Raw genomic sequence first — 14528 nt, forward strand, 5'->3', positions numbered from 1 at the left:
TAAATTAATAGGTACACGTGACATTTTTATGGGAAAATTGTAGCATTCATCACTTAATTATCTTTTCACTCATATTTTGATCACTAAAGTTTAAATATTTTTAATTTAATTATTTAACTTTTAAATTATTCCTAATTTAATCACTTTGATGTTCAAATTTATTTATTTTAATAAAAAATAAAATAAGAGTGAGAAGTTAATTAAATGATGATTGATGTAATTTTTTCATAAAAATATAGTGTCATTAAATTTTTAATGATAATGTATTAAAGTGAAATAAAAATTAAATATTAGACATAGATTTATAAAAATTAAATGTTAGGTATTAAAATATATTAAAATTGATAATTTAGATATTTAATTTATCCAACGTTTATTATTTCCTTAAGGGCCCGTTTGAATCAAGTATTTTATCATTCCCGGTAATAAAATTTTTTTCCTGACTAAAGATACCCATGTTTGGTTGGATAAGATTCCTAAGTGAGGGTAATGTTTCAATACCAACAGTAAATTTGGTGTGTTTATTCCTGGGAATGTTATTCTCATATGTATCTTAAGTATTTTTTTATTCCCGTACTTAAGGGCTAAAGTACCCTTATTTTCCCATGAGCTTGCCTCTGCGATATTTCTTCTCCCCGTGAGCTTGTCTCTACAAAAAATTCATCGTTTTCCAGTGATCTTCTACTGTAAGATTTCTTCTCCGGTGAACTTGCCTCTGAGATATCTTCTTCTTAAAGTTTTGGTTGCTTTTTGAATGGAAATTAGTGTAGTCGATTTAAGTTAACCTCGATCGATAGTTTCCTTTAAACGCCTAAACTACACTTTTTCGATCCCTCTTCGTTCCAAGAAACAGAAAGAGGCGGGGAAACCGTTGATGAAATAAAAGAAAAGAGTTTACGATTTTCCTAATTTATATAGCAATGGTAGGGATCATGAATCCAGCTTCGAGAGAAAAGCTCGAGATTTTATCCAACTCAGTGAAGTTTGCTGGTGACTTAAGTCCAAAACTAGAGTTGTGTCGTCAATTGAAGCATGATTTCTTGGAGGAAGACGCTGCTGCTTTGTCCGAGTTCCTTCCTCGTATCTTAGACCTTTACTCGGACCCGTCTGGTCCTGTCCGCAAACTTGCTACCCAGTACGCCTCCTTTGAAATCCCTACTTCAATCTGCTATGCCTTAGCTGTTTTTCTTTATTTCTTACAAATTATTTTTTAAATTAAATGTAGGATTATTGGTGAAATTGGAGTGAAGTACCTCGAATTTGTACCTGAAATTGCACCCTTTCTTATAACTGTTTTGGAATATGCTACACCTGTTGTTGCCCGACAGTCTATTTCTTGCAGCCTTGGTTTAAAAAAGCGCGCATCAGACGCGCCTGATACGTGATGCGGCCGTTGCGATGGTCAAAGCGCATTTGGCAGCTTGATGCGGTAGGGGTACATAATGCGATCTGATGTGGCCCGACGCATTTAGTAAAATTTTTTTTGGTTTTTTATTTGAACTTCCTCATAAGCTTTTGGGTTGCCTTCCTCTCGAGCCTTATGTATTTACACTCTTCCTCTTCTACTTCCTCACGTTTCCACTTCCCACCGCTTTTGATCACCAGAGTATTCTCATCTTTAACAGTAACCTGAAAATCAGACCGAAAAGAATTGATGTCAGCCAAAAAAGAAAAAAAAATTAAAACACCCTGATGATAGTTGTTTTGGTTTCATATCTATTACATGTATATCAGACTTGGACAAGCCCGAAACATCTAAATAGAAAACGATCTCCTTGGGAGTGTCTAAAATGTCGACCGGTATGGTACTGATTCCTTTGTTCCAGTTCTCACGACTGTCGTGAGTCCGTGAAGGGAACATTATTTTTCCGATGTTTTCTGGGAAATTAAATCAATGGGTGATTGTGTCTGCAACTGCGTTCATTTTTTTGGACGTTGTTGCAGGGAGAAATAAGAAGAAGAGCAAATCTCTAGTGTCAATACAAAAAATACTTGTAAACGTACAACTCTCTTCTTGAGGGAAGAAAAGTATATAGAAGTAGAAGAAAACTCTGGATAAATCTCAAATAATTTGGAACCTTCTTGTTTCCTTATACGTGTAATATGGATGCTGCCACGTAACCTACTTAAGCTGTCGTTTTCTTTCCCATTTCTTGCTCTGGGTTGATCAATTCCTCCTTATTTGGGCTTCTCTCTCTTGCCTAATCATAGATTTGGGGCTTCAATAATCATCGCCGTAATAAACAAGTTCAAAATCCGAAACTAACAATAGCTACAGGTAATATAGGGCTTTTAGAGGAGGTGATGATGGGTCGGCCCATCAAGAAATGATAAAGGAAAAAGACTCGCTCTTGTTGATGAAGATGAGATGGAGGAAGACATTGGAGTGACTGATGATGATGTGGGAGATGGAGACGTGCTCGGGTTTGATGATGGGGATATTTGAGACATTTAGTTTGTGACTAGAGAAAGTTTGGAGAACTTTGTGGGGGGAAAGGGAAGTGGAGGCTATTGTTGATTTGTCTTTTTGGTTGTTTTGATTTTCCTATGCGTATTTGTCTATTATGTTATTCAACATTTATGAAGTACTATTAAACTACTTTTGGTATTAATTGAACTATTTTTGATATATAAGTATTTACAAGGTATAAAATTAGTTCAAATGTATTTTTTTGTGAAAGTTGGCGCATCGAGTTCGTGATGCGAGTGCATCATGCATCACGCATCGGCTCCCGGACACTAAACGCATCAGAGCGCATCCCGCATTTTAAAACCAAGCTTGCAGCATTGATTTGTTTCGTCATACTCTCAAAAAGATTACAATTCAGGTTTGTTTCCATAATCTTATTTTGTAGAATATTAATTTGTGAATACTAGCTTTTCATGGATTCAATTATTGATAAGGAAAAGCGTTTAGTTTTGTCTTCACTAACTGTTGCATTGTATTTCATGTCAGTTTCTAGAAGGTGATGGATGATTTGATATCATTCAAGCTTTACATTAGGCAATAGTCTATTTGCTGCTTGCTAACTTTAAGTTGCACCTTCTACAAATTCACATGGTGTTTGTGTTTGTTTCAGGGCCATCAGTCCAGTGAATTGGTCAGTGATCTTGAATCATCATGGTCGTGGTTGTTAAAGTTAAAGGAGAAGATATATTCTATAGCTTTCCAGGTAGCTTTTGATTCTTTCTGTTTCACGACGATTCAAAATATATTCATTACCTGATTCATAATGTCTCTCCAGAACCCCCTTCTAATGAAGGTAATTTGCTTTAGATAGTTGTTTCATCAAGGTTAGAGTGCTTGATGAAAAAGATTTTCATAATGTCATTTTAGTACTTTATTGACTAGCACTTAAGAAATTTTATGTCTTATTCAATTTACTTTGTAGGAACCCCAATAAAGTTTAATATAGCTTGGCTTCATGGGCGCCATCCTTCTCTCAAGGTCAGGGATTTGTCAATTATTAGCCATTAGTTAGCTGAGTCAGTAACAGTTTGTAGACTGTTAGTTGTTAGCTGATCAGTTAGTTTGTTAGTGGTTGTTGGCTTGTTCATGTTGACAGTAACTGCTTCTTAGCAGTGTATAAATACCTTGTAAACATGTGGCTTGAAGATGCATCTTGATCATTGAATATACTTGAGTTTTCTTGAAACTGATACATCTCATTATGGTATCAGTCGCTGGTGGTTCTGGGTGAGTTCGAGGAATTCCTTTCTCTCCGCTGCTCGTGAATATCTTTGTGTCTCATTCGGGATATGGAACTTCAGCTTGGGTGTGCGAAGAACTTCTCGAACAAGAAGGTCAACATCGTTCTTGATGAGACCAATTTGTTGCTCTGGAAGCAGTAGGTTCTCTTAACCATCAGAAGCCATCGCCTTGAACGACTCTTAACTAGAGCGTTACTGCCTCCACCAGAAACTGTAGTTGATGAGAATGGTGAGGAACGTGTTAATGATAGTTATGAAGAGTTCGTTGCTCAGGATAGTGCTGTTGCTTCTTGGCTTCTATCGACCATCAATCCCCAGCTTCTTCCTCAATTTGTAGGAGCAAAAACTGCTGCAGTAGTTTGGCGAACGGTGTTACAGTTCTTTGCAAACAGGTCCACAACAGCGTTAATGAACCTCCATTACAAACTCCACTCGTTGAAGAAAGGTGGCGACAGTATGCGCACGTACCTCACACGAGTCAAAGAGATGTGCGACGCCCTTGCTTCTTGTGGGAGTGCTATCTCCCATGTCGAACACATTGTTACGATCTTGAAAGGCTTGCCACGCGAATACCAGCCATTCATTGCTATCATAACGACAATAAAAGAAACGTTGTCCCTTGACAACATCTACACTATGTTGATGGATGCCGAATCTCAGTTGGTAGGATTTGATGAGCAAGTTGAGCTACTTCCTGCCAGTGCGAATGTAGCTCAGGGCAGTATCAGCCATGGGCCCTTCAATTCTTCTAATCATCAAGATTCCAGGACAAATCGCTCTACTAATGGATCTAATGTGAGAAATCAAGGCAGGGGGCGTGGGCGAACCAAGTTGCAGTGCCAACTCTGTGGCAAGCTTGGTCACTTGGTCGATCGATGCTGGCACAGATATGATGAAGAGTTTACATGTGTAACAATCCAAAGTTATGGATCAACAAAAGATGATTCAGGGAATGCACGTTATGCCTCTGGGAAAGCTAACTCAAGCTGTGAATGTTGTTCTAAAGGATGCTTGGGTGCACCCTCTTCCAGCATGCAACCACAAGCCAATGTTGTCACTGCCACTGCTGATCGATGGGTAGTGGACTCAGGGGCCACTCACCATGTTACCCTCGATGCCTCCAACATGGTTACTCAAACTGACTTCCTTGGGCCAGGTAAGCTTACGGTAGGTAATGGAGTAACTCTTGACATTGATAAGATTGGCAAAGTTGTTATTCCTTCTACTACTCATGTGTTATTACTGAATAATATGTTACATGTTCCCCAAATAACCAAAAATCTCCTCTCGGTCTCCAAGCTTGCTAGAGATAATGGTGTCTTTCTTGAGTTCCATGCCAAGAAATGCTTTGTACGTGATGAAGCAACTAAACAAATTTTGTTGAGTGGAAAAGAAATAGATGGCTTGTACTCTTTTCAGAAAACTAGTGCAGCAGTAAGAGGAGATATTAACGTAGCGTCAAAGCCTTTGCAAGATGAAGAGTTATGGCATAGGCGATTGGGCCATCCCTCCTTTGAAACGTTGAACAAAGTAGCAAAGCTAATTGATGTAAAGCTCTCCTTTGATGTAAACAAAGTTTGCTCTGCCTGCCATGTGGCAAGAGTCACAAACAATCGTTTGTTCAATCCAATACAGAATACATTTTTCCATTTCAGCTTGTTCACACTGATTTATGCGGGCCTCCTCATGTTGCTTCAAATGGGTTTAGATATTACATATCCTTTGTTGATGCCTTTACACGCTATACGTGGATTTATTTGCTTCGCACAAAGTCACAAACAACTATGGCTTTTCAACTGTTTCAGAAAATGGTCCACACACAATTTGGAATGACTATCAAGGCAGTCCAAAGTGACTGGGGTGGGGAATTTCGACCTTTTGCTGACATCCTGGCGAGTGCTGGTATTACTCACAGGTTAACCTGCCCTCATACGTCCGAACAAAACGGCAAGGTTGAAAGAAGACATCGCCACCTAGTTGAATTGGCATTGGTTCTACTATCCCAAGCCTCGATGCCTGTAACATTATAGGCTTATGCCATTGTCGCAGCGGTTGGTCTCGTGAACAAGCTCCCAATAAAAGTGCTGCAAGGAATTTCTCCCTTTGAAAAACTCTATGGCAAGCAACCAACTATAAGTTGCTCAAAGTCTTTGGATGTCTTTGCTTTCCCCATCTTTGACCATTCCAAAGACATAAACTAGACTTTTGGTCTCAGCCCTGCACGTTTTTGGGTGTTAGTCCACAACACAAAGGCTTTCAGTGCTTAGCTCGGGATGGGTGAGTTTATATCTCCAGGCACATGGTGTTCAATGAATGGCACTTCCCTTTTAAAGAAAGGCTCGATGAATCGAATTCCACTGCTCAACGCTATACTACCCTCAGGAACTCGATATTGTGTCCAATGTCAAACAATTGGTGAACATACAAGGTGACAATGATAAAAGTCTGCATGGATCATTTAGTGGTGAATCACAACCACATGAAGATAATAGCAATGTGCATGTTGATGAGGCACACACTGGTACAGACTTAGGAACTCATGATGATAATAATGGTGAACCTGATGAGAACGTACAAAACAGTCTTGAGCAACATATAAGTAACAGCGGCCATAGTGACTCGCAGTTAAGTCAATCTGATCAGCACTCGGTACAGCTAAACAGTGAAGAAGAGCATGTTGATGAGGCACACACTGGTACAGACTTAGGAACTCATGATGATAGTGGTTGTAGACAAGAAGTTGCAGAACAGTCTGCACCACAACAAATACAGAACGCACATCCTATGCTGACAAGGAGTAAGTGCGGAATCTTTAAACCAAAAGCTTTCTCTAGTTTTTTTGATGATGCTGTTACCACAAGTATTCAGGAGGCACTCCAATCTTCAGAATGGAAGTGTGCTGTTCAAGCAGAAATTGAGGCGTTGGAAAGAAATGAGACATGGTCTCTAGTTAAACTGCCACCTGGGAGAACGACAGTTGGCTGCAAATGGCTCTTTAAGGTTAAACGTAACCCCGACGGCTCTGTTCATCGTTACAAAGCCTGTTTAGTGGCCAAGGGCTTCACTCAAGTACCTGGTCACGACTTTTGTGAAACTTTTAGCCCAGTGGTCAGGTTCTCCACGGTTAATGTCATCCTTACCTTGGCAGTTTCCAATGACTGGGAGTTGAGGCATATAGACATAAATAATGCGTTCCTTAATGGTGATCTTAAAGAGGATGTCTTCATGCAGCAACCTCCAGGATTCGAGCAGCTAGCTGATGATGGCTCGACCTTGGTTTGCAAGTTACAAAAGGCATTATACGGATTAAAACAAGCACCCCGAAACTGGCATTCCAAGCTGAAGGAAGCCTTGTTGGAAATTGGCTTTCAAGTTTCCCGAGCGGATCCATCCTTGTTTTTTAAAGACAGTGGCAGTAGTCGTGTGTATCTGCTAGTGTATGTGGACGACATATTAATCACGGGAGGGTCTTATCATGGCATTAAAGCTGTTGTTGACATACTGCAAGGGAAGTTCTCTCTTAAAGACTTGGGAGTACTAAGTTACTTCTTGGAATTGAAGAATTAAGGAGTAGCAGGTCTCTTGTCCTTAGCCAAAAGAAATTTGCCTTAGAGTTGCTAGAAAAGGCTGGTATGAAAATTACGGCTATGTGTTCCACACCCATGACTTCAGCATGCAAATTGTCGCGCGAAGAAGGAGAGCTGCTTGAGAATGCAAGCGAGTACAGAAGCATTGTTGGATCACTGCTTTATCTTTGTCACACTCGACCTGACTTGTCGTTGAGTGTAGGAAAAGTTGCGGAATTCATGCATGCACCCCGAGTGACACATTTTGCTGCTGTAAAGAGAATTCTTAGGTACCTGGCAAGTACGGTGAACTATGGGCTACTATTTTCACCATCTGACAACAAAGCATTGGTCTCAGCCTTTGCTGATGCAGACTGGGGTGCCAATCTGGATGATCGAAGATCAGTATCGGGCTATGGAGTATTCATTGGAAAATGCCTTGTTGCGTGGAGTTCTAAGAAGCAATGATCGGTGTCAAGGTCAACCATGGAGGCTGAATATAAGAGTGTTGCTGATGCTGCAGCTGAAGTCACATGGATTACACCTTGTTAACTGATCTTGGTGTTCAAAAGCAAGGTAAGTCGATAATTTGGTGTGATAACATGAGTGCAGTGGCCATGAGTGCCAACCCAATTTATCACGCGCAGTCCAAGCATATTGAATTGGATGTGCATTTTGTAAGGGAAAAGGTTGCTGCTGGGCATATTTGTGTTAATTATGTGCCTGCTGCACACCAAGTGGCGGATGGCCTCACTAAACCGCTGTCAAAAGAAGCATTTGAGGAGTTTCGAGACAAAGTTTGTGTTGTGCTGCGATGAAGGAAGGAAGGTGAAGATGCAGGGAGAATATTAGCCGTTAGTTAGCTGAGTCAGTAACAGTTTGTAGACTGTTAGTTGTTAGCTGATCAGTTAGTTTGTTAGTGGTTGTTGGCTTGTTCATGTTGACAGTAACTGCTTCTTAGCAGTGTATAAATACCTTGTAAACATGTGGCTTGAAGATGCATCTTGATCATTGAATATACTTGAGTTTTCTTGAAACTGATACATCTCATTATCAATTGAAGCCAGCCAGTGTTTGGTTTTGTTGCTTGATCAACTTAGATTTCCAACAGTAAAGTCTCTAATAACATCTGTGATTGTTGTGCTTATCAACATGTATGGCATCCATTCAACTTATTTCAACCGACTCTTTTCTTGGCATTCAGTTCATCATGATACATGAAATCTCTATCTTTAACACTGATATGAATTGTGAATAACCAGGAAATGATATCTATGTAAAACAGTTCTAATTTTCAATTCTGTTATAAAGATGAGAACTGAAAATTGTAGTTTAATCAAAAGTTTCCACCAGAAGTCCTGAGAGGAAAATTTATTACTGGCATAGCTATTATCCTTGCATATGAACCTTTAAATGTCCACTTTCTCATTCTGTGCTTAATTTAAGGCATCGACGGAAGTGCAAATTTTGGTTTTCACTTTTGATTATATTTCTGTTTTTAATTTATTGGGTTTCCATTGTTTTGTCTTTGATATCAGTCTTTCAGCAATTGCAAATAAGCGGCCAGCATATTATGGACGCATTCTATCAGTTTTATACAGTTTGGATCCCCCAAGCTTTGTAATCAAAGTGGTTCATGTCTATGGAGCACATCATACTTTGAAAAATGCCTTACTATCATGCTTGAAATGTACTCATCCAAGTGTTGCACCGGTATATATTTTATACTGAAGTTTCTTTTTCAGACTGTTATCAATTACCAAGGTTGCATCTCTCTTCTTCTTCGGTATTTTGTTTACATTTTACTTGTGCACGCCCAAGTGCCGCACTTGTATTTGTTTTATATTAAACATCTTCTTTTAGACTCTTATCCATTAATAAAGTTGAATCTCCCTTTCTACTTTGGTGTTTCTTTTACATTTTACTTCATCCGTGAAGATATTTGTTTTTCATATACCTTCACATAAGTTGCTTAGTACTTTTGGTAATCATGAGAGATCAATGGGTGGTCTTTTATACTCTTTTTTACCAATCAGGTGTGTTCTCTAATTTGGTACCATTACTTATTTTTACTGGTTTATTTACCAGCATCTATAGTACCGTTATATCTCTACTTCCATTACTTGGCAGCCATCAAGCATCAAAGTTGAGTACCTTACCCACTTTTTGTATGTACTTTTTGTCTGGTTTATATAGTGGCGGGATCGTTTTCTTTGTGGTTGTTATCCTCCTCTGCATTCACAGCTCTTGATGGTTGTTATACATATATAAGCTGGTCGGCAATGAGGTTAATGTCAAACGTTCTGTTGTGGAAATATTCATACAGTTGAGATAGGTTGTCTTCAGAATTCATGCAAATCCTAGCATTGCAATAGCCATCAATACTCCAACCCTGAAGTAGATGTCATTAACACTTTTTTCGAAAAGCAATCTCATGACCGATAGCTTAAATAATTCGGACATGGTCGAATTAGCAGCCACTTAAAGTTGTTTTAGAATTATCTTTAGATACAGGTAAGCTATTTCACTTGTCCTTTGTGTATAATCAAAAAGAAATTAACGGTTTAATATGTTCAAAGCTTGGCCTCTGTCGGTTTTTATATGTTCGGAGAGAAATTACAGGTTGGGAAACATGAATTATTGGGTTGCTTGCTTTTCGTAATCAGGAATTAAGTACAAATCAGATTAGGACTGAGTATTAATAATTTTATTAAAATATTAGCAAAGATAATGATGAATGACGGTGAAATATAAAATTATAGACAATATGATTTTTAGTGTTATATTTTCTTATTTGAATTATGTTTTTGTAATATAAATTCATGAGATAAATAATAATGATAAAGTATGCAGAATTAAGTATAAATATAAAAGATAAAAAGATAAATTATTGTATATAGAAGATATAATAAATATTATATCTTAGATAACAAAAAATAATTTACAACTTTTTATTATTATGAATATCTATGATAAATTATTTTATATAGAAGAATGTAAACCTTGTCGATTGAAAAATACAAGACACATCCCAGTTAATGCATCACGTATGAACCGAAGCTAGTTTCCACAATGTAAACATTTAGTTAAATATTGATGTAAAATTTTAATATATTTTTACATAAATTATGTAAAATTTAATATTAATTAAAATAAAAATAATACACGATATTTAAATACTTAAGTAATATATTATCAACAGATAGAATTTTTATAATAAATAATTTTTATTTAAATATTTAGAATTTCACTTGTTAAAAAATATAGAACAATGACAATTTGGTAAAATATACATTTCAGTAATCTTTTATTCCTTCAACCAAACGGTGTAATCTTACATTACTGCCAAACCAACCAAACAGAGTAATGTAACATTCTTAATAATCCTATTTCCTAATAATCTTTTATTCTTAGTGAAGATCTTACATTCCGTGAACCAAACTCATCCTAAAAATTATTGCCGACATATATATAATAAAATCTTACCGCACATATATGCCCCTTTCGTCCTCTAGGGTTTCTATCTTGCAAACAGAAAATGGCGGACGAAGCACAGTACTCTTCAGGTCTCGATGCCAACAGTAACAAGCGTAAATACGATGACGAAGCACCGCCTTCTTCAGGAGGTAGTAGGCCCACAGGTTTCTCCTCCCCAGATTCGACCCTTCCCTCCTACAACAGCGTTCAGCCACCGCTCGACGACATCGAGATGGCCAAGCACGAGCTCAGGAGATTACTGCTCGCCTTAGTGACTCCGTCTCTTCTGCTGCCGCTGAGCCGAAGCACCCTCGTGTTGAAAATGGCCCTGGCGGTGGCTTTGAATACGAGAAGGGATTTAGCTCTGCTCCCTCTGGTATTTTTTTTTGTTTTAATAATGAAAACTTCATTCTTTAAGGAGTTTGTTGCATCTAGGATTTTTGTATTTAGAGTTTCGAGCTTTCAATAATATTAAATATCTTTTGATTATTGCTCTTTTTACGATACTTATAGTTTAGATATGATTTTTTGAAAGTCGATGCATATCGTTATGAAATTAGAAAGTGTCGATGCTATACAGATATGTATATAACCTCTTTTCAATCTTAAAGGAGATAGTTACTTCTAGGATTTTGTGTTGAGCTTCAAACTTTTAATAATATAAAATAGCTTTTGACTGCTGTTGTTTGCATGATGCTTATAGTTTAGATATTGTTTTTGGAGGTAGATGCATAGGGTAATGAAATTGAAAATTGATGTTATACAGATGTAAAGCCTCTATCGAACTCCGCTCCTTCAGTTATACCTGTTTCTTTCAGTAGCTACCACGGTAGTAGCAAAAAGATTGACATTCTTAAAATAGGTTGGTGTTATAATTGGGAAAGCTGGAGAAACCATTAAATATCTTCAACTACAATCTGAAGCAAAGATTCAGGTCCAAAGAGATACGGATGCAGACCCTAATTCTTTAAATAGTCCTGTAGAGCTTGTGGGTACTGCTGAACAAATATCTAAGGCAGAGCAGTTGATAAATGATTTTCTTGCTGAGGTGCTTCATTCTGCCTTCCTTAATTATTTATGTCAAATTGATGTATTGTTGTTATGCAGAATATGAGCAATATGATTTATACCCTTTAGCGTTTTTTTCAAGGCTGAAGCAGGGGCTTTGGCATGGTTTCTCGACGTATGATAGGACAGGCTGGAAGTGAACATTTTGAAAGTTCAATTAAATTTGACTTTTTGATGTCTAATTTGCGGAGCTAAAAAAAGTTGTTTCTGATTGTTTGCAAAGACAATTCAGAATCAAAGAGGCAATTGAGAGCCTTAAGGGGGAAGTGAATGGAAAAATTGATGTATTGTGAAAGAAGTGGTGGAATTGAGGGGTGAATTTAAGGGAGTGATGGGAGTTGTTTGAAAAAAATTGGATGAAGGGGGAAAATAAAGGTTGAAATAAAAGATATTTAAGAGTTGAGGAGGAAAAATATGATGAATTTAAAAAAGATGAAGAAAAGATGGATCAAGTGAGGAGGAATGATTTTAATGTTATGCGGACACTAGAGATTGTAATCGATGCTGACCTAGATTCAAAATGTCCTATACCTAAGAAGAAGAAGAAGATAAGATTAATAAAAGAAAATTGAATTTGATTTTTATATTTGTAATCAAAATTGTAGGTTGAAAAAGTGAAAATACCAAAAGAAATTGGTGCCTATGAAAGTGAAATGTGTTTATATATATGAAATAGTGGGTTACAATCGAGGGCAGTGATATATATTGATTTGTGAGTGATATTTAAGTATTTCATGACAAAATATTAATTCAAATTCCTCATACAACGATATTATAATCCAATTGGAAATCAATACGCCACAGTATCCGACGTTGTAACGTTAAAGCTTATGGCATGGGTTAGTAGTGTGGTAAGTAGAAAGTATATATTGTTAAAACCTAGTGAATATGTTGTAATTGTGTAATTAATTTTGTTAGGTTATTGATTTGGTCGGTTGAGTGTTGGTTAATGATTCGAATACGATACCGGGGAAGCAAAAGATTGGCTACATTCTATACAACTTAGCTGTGAGTTAAATTAATAAATGTTGAAAAATAGTGTTATAGATAGTCAATTAATAATTATTGTCGAGGAAATGCAGAATATGACATTGGAACAAATGGCAAGTGTTGACTATGTTGCGAGTTTTGGGGAGATGATATTGAAAGACTATTTAAAAGTAACCGATAGTGACACAGTAAGATACCATACGAATTGCAAATGATGTTTTGTATGTAATTATTTATAAAGAAATGTTGTATTTTGTCAAATTGAGTGTGACATTTATTGTTGATCCTTATTACAATAAACGACAATGCTTTTCATTGTTATCTGTTGGTGTTGGTTATAGTTTCTTGTGTTGCAATGATTTATGATAGTCTATTTACAACGCCAGGGGCCAGAAAGAGAGTGAAAGATGCGTGGAAATTGGTATTTATGAAAGGAAACAATAATTTATAATACATAATTTGTTTGTAATATAAATTGATATTTTTTAACGTAGATGACCGTATTAGATAAATATAATAAGGAATACATTTTTTAAATGCATGTGGGCATATGAAGGCCCTATTGAAAGATTTTAAATTTGTAGATCATAAAATGAATGTGCAATTGAATGGGTATGTAATGTTAGCATAAATTGAACGCACAATTTATGCGGATTTCATATTTGACATGTGTGGTATTCAATTTTTTTAACAGACATGATTGCGACATTTATGTGATGATGCAGATGGAAGTGATCGTTGCTAGAGTGTCAACGAATAATTTGGTAAGTGAAATGAAAAATTACTTTGCGGTTAAAATGTTAAAAGTCGTAGATTGAATGTTGTGGTTAACATACTGATAATTTGAATATAAGTTGTTGGAGATTGGGATTGTATAAGAATATTAAACGATCTCATAAGCCACGATCAAAATCAAAGGAAAGATGTGTTGACAGTGGCTTGCATGAGACACATGGAAAAACATATGTGATGATAAGCCAAATTTTGTATGTGAATTATAATTTTTTATGTTAATGAAATTATGTATGATATGAACAAAGTTAACAATAGGTTGTTGTACATGTTTGTTATACATACCACAAGTTATGTTGATACTTACGATATATGTAAATCGGGACTTGTAGTATTCCAAATGTCGTTGTTGTCCTGAGACGTAATAGACATATTGAAATTATAAATAAGAATTGAAAATTGAAGACATCATAGTAAAATATATATAGTAACTCACATCATTGTCATCATTTGCGGGACCGGTCGACCATTCCATTTCGTCTTCAAAAAAATCAGTTGATGTAGGATGTGTATGCCCCTCACCGTTGCAAAACCCACATCGCCTAATTTTCTTGTCGACCTTGTTCTTTGCTACTTCTTTTCGCTTTCGTTGTTTTTTAGGGTCGCGAACATTGTTTACTACACTAATCGGTTGACTGAATCATTAAAACCAAATAAGTGTTTAAATTCATCCGTTAGTATGTTCATCTCATCTATTTTGGTTTTAAAATAAGCATATGTCTTTTATGCAATATAGCATAACTGACTTGACGTTACACTTAGAGAAGCGAACCTTGTCATTTGCATTACTTCTATGGGTACATTCAGTTAATAAAACTTGGTGCACAAGCCTTCGCATCCTTAGTCCACCTACTTAGAATCAAAGTCTTAGGCAAAAATGTGTAATCCAAGTGCTTCAAAACGTGAAGATGATGGCGATATGGA

The 14528-nt window shown here is 36.7% G+C and overlaps 2 protein-coding genes across 2 annotated transcripts; one reads left to right on the forward strand and one right to left on the reverse strand.

The window, feature by feature from the left end:
* Positions 1-1491: 1491 nt before the first annotated feature.
* Positions 1492-1934, reverse strand: LOC120147881 (17.4 kDa class III heat shock protein-like). The gene is made up of 2 exons (XM_039161139.1): positions 1724-1934; positions 1492-1629 (listed from the first exon to the last, which is right to left on the reverse strand). The coding sequence occupies exons 1-2, from the start codon at positions 1859-1861 to the stop codon at positions 1492-1494; spliced, it is 276 nt and encodes a 91-aa protein (XP_039017070.1). The 5' UTR covers positions 1862-1934.
* Positions 1935-7358: 5424 nt separating this feature from the next.
* On the forward strand, positions 7359-7745 carry LOC120147882 (uncharacterized mitochondrial protein AtMg00810-like). The gene has a single exon (XM_039161140.1). It carries the CDS (start codon positions 7359-7361, stop codon positions 7743-7745), a length of 387 nt encoding a protein of 128 aa, XP_039017071.1.
* The last annotated feature ends 6783 nt before the right edge of the window (positions 7746-14528 follow it).

The sequence above is a fragment of the Hibiscus syriacus genome, unplaced genomic scaffold (genome assembly GCF_006381635.1).
Source record: "Hibiscus syriacus cultivar Baekdansim isolate YM2019G1 unplaced genomic scaffold, ASM638163v2 tig00110945_pilon, whole genome shotgun sequence".
Classification (NCBI taxonomy): domain Eukaryota; kingdom Viridiplantae; phylum Streptophyta; class Magnoliopsida; order Malvales; family Malvaceae; genus Hibiscus; species Hibiscus syriacus.

Coding starts and splice junctions, on each gene's coding strand:
- LOC120147881 (XM_039161139.1), bottom strand. CDS start 1,861: ATGTTCCCTTCACGGACTCACGACAGTCGTGAGAACTGGAACAAAGGA. Junction 1,630..1,723: donor TGTCCAAGTCTGATATACAT/GTAATAGATATG, acceptor TCTGATTTTCAG/GTTACTGTTAAAGATGAGAA.
- LOC120147882 (XM_039161140.1), top strand. CDS start 7,359: ATGTGTTCCACACCCATGACTTCAGCATGCAAATTGTCGCGCGAAGAA.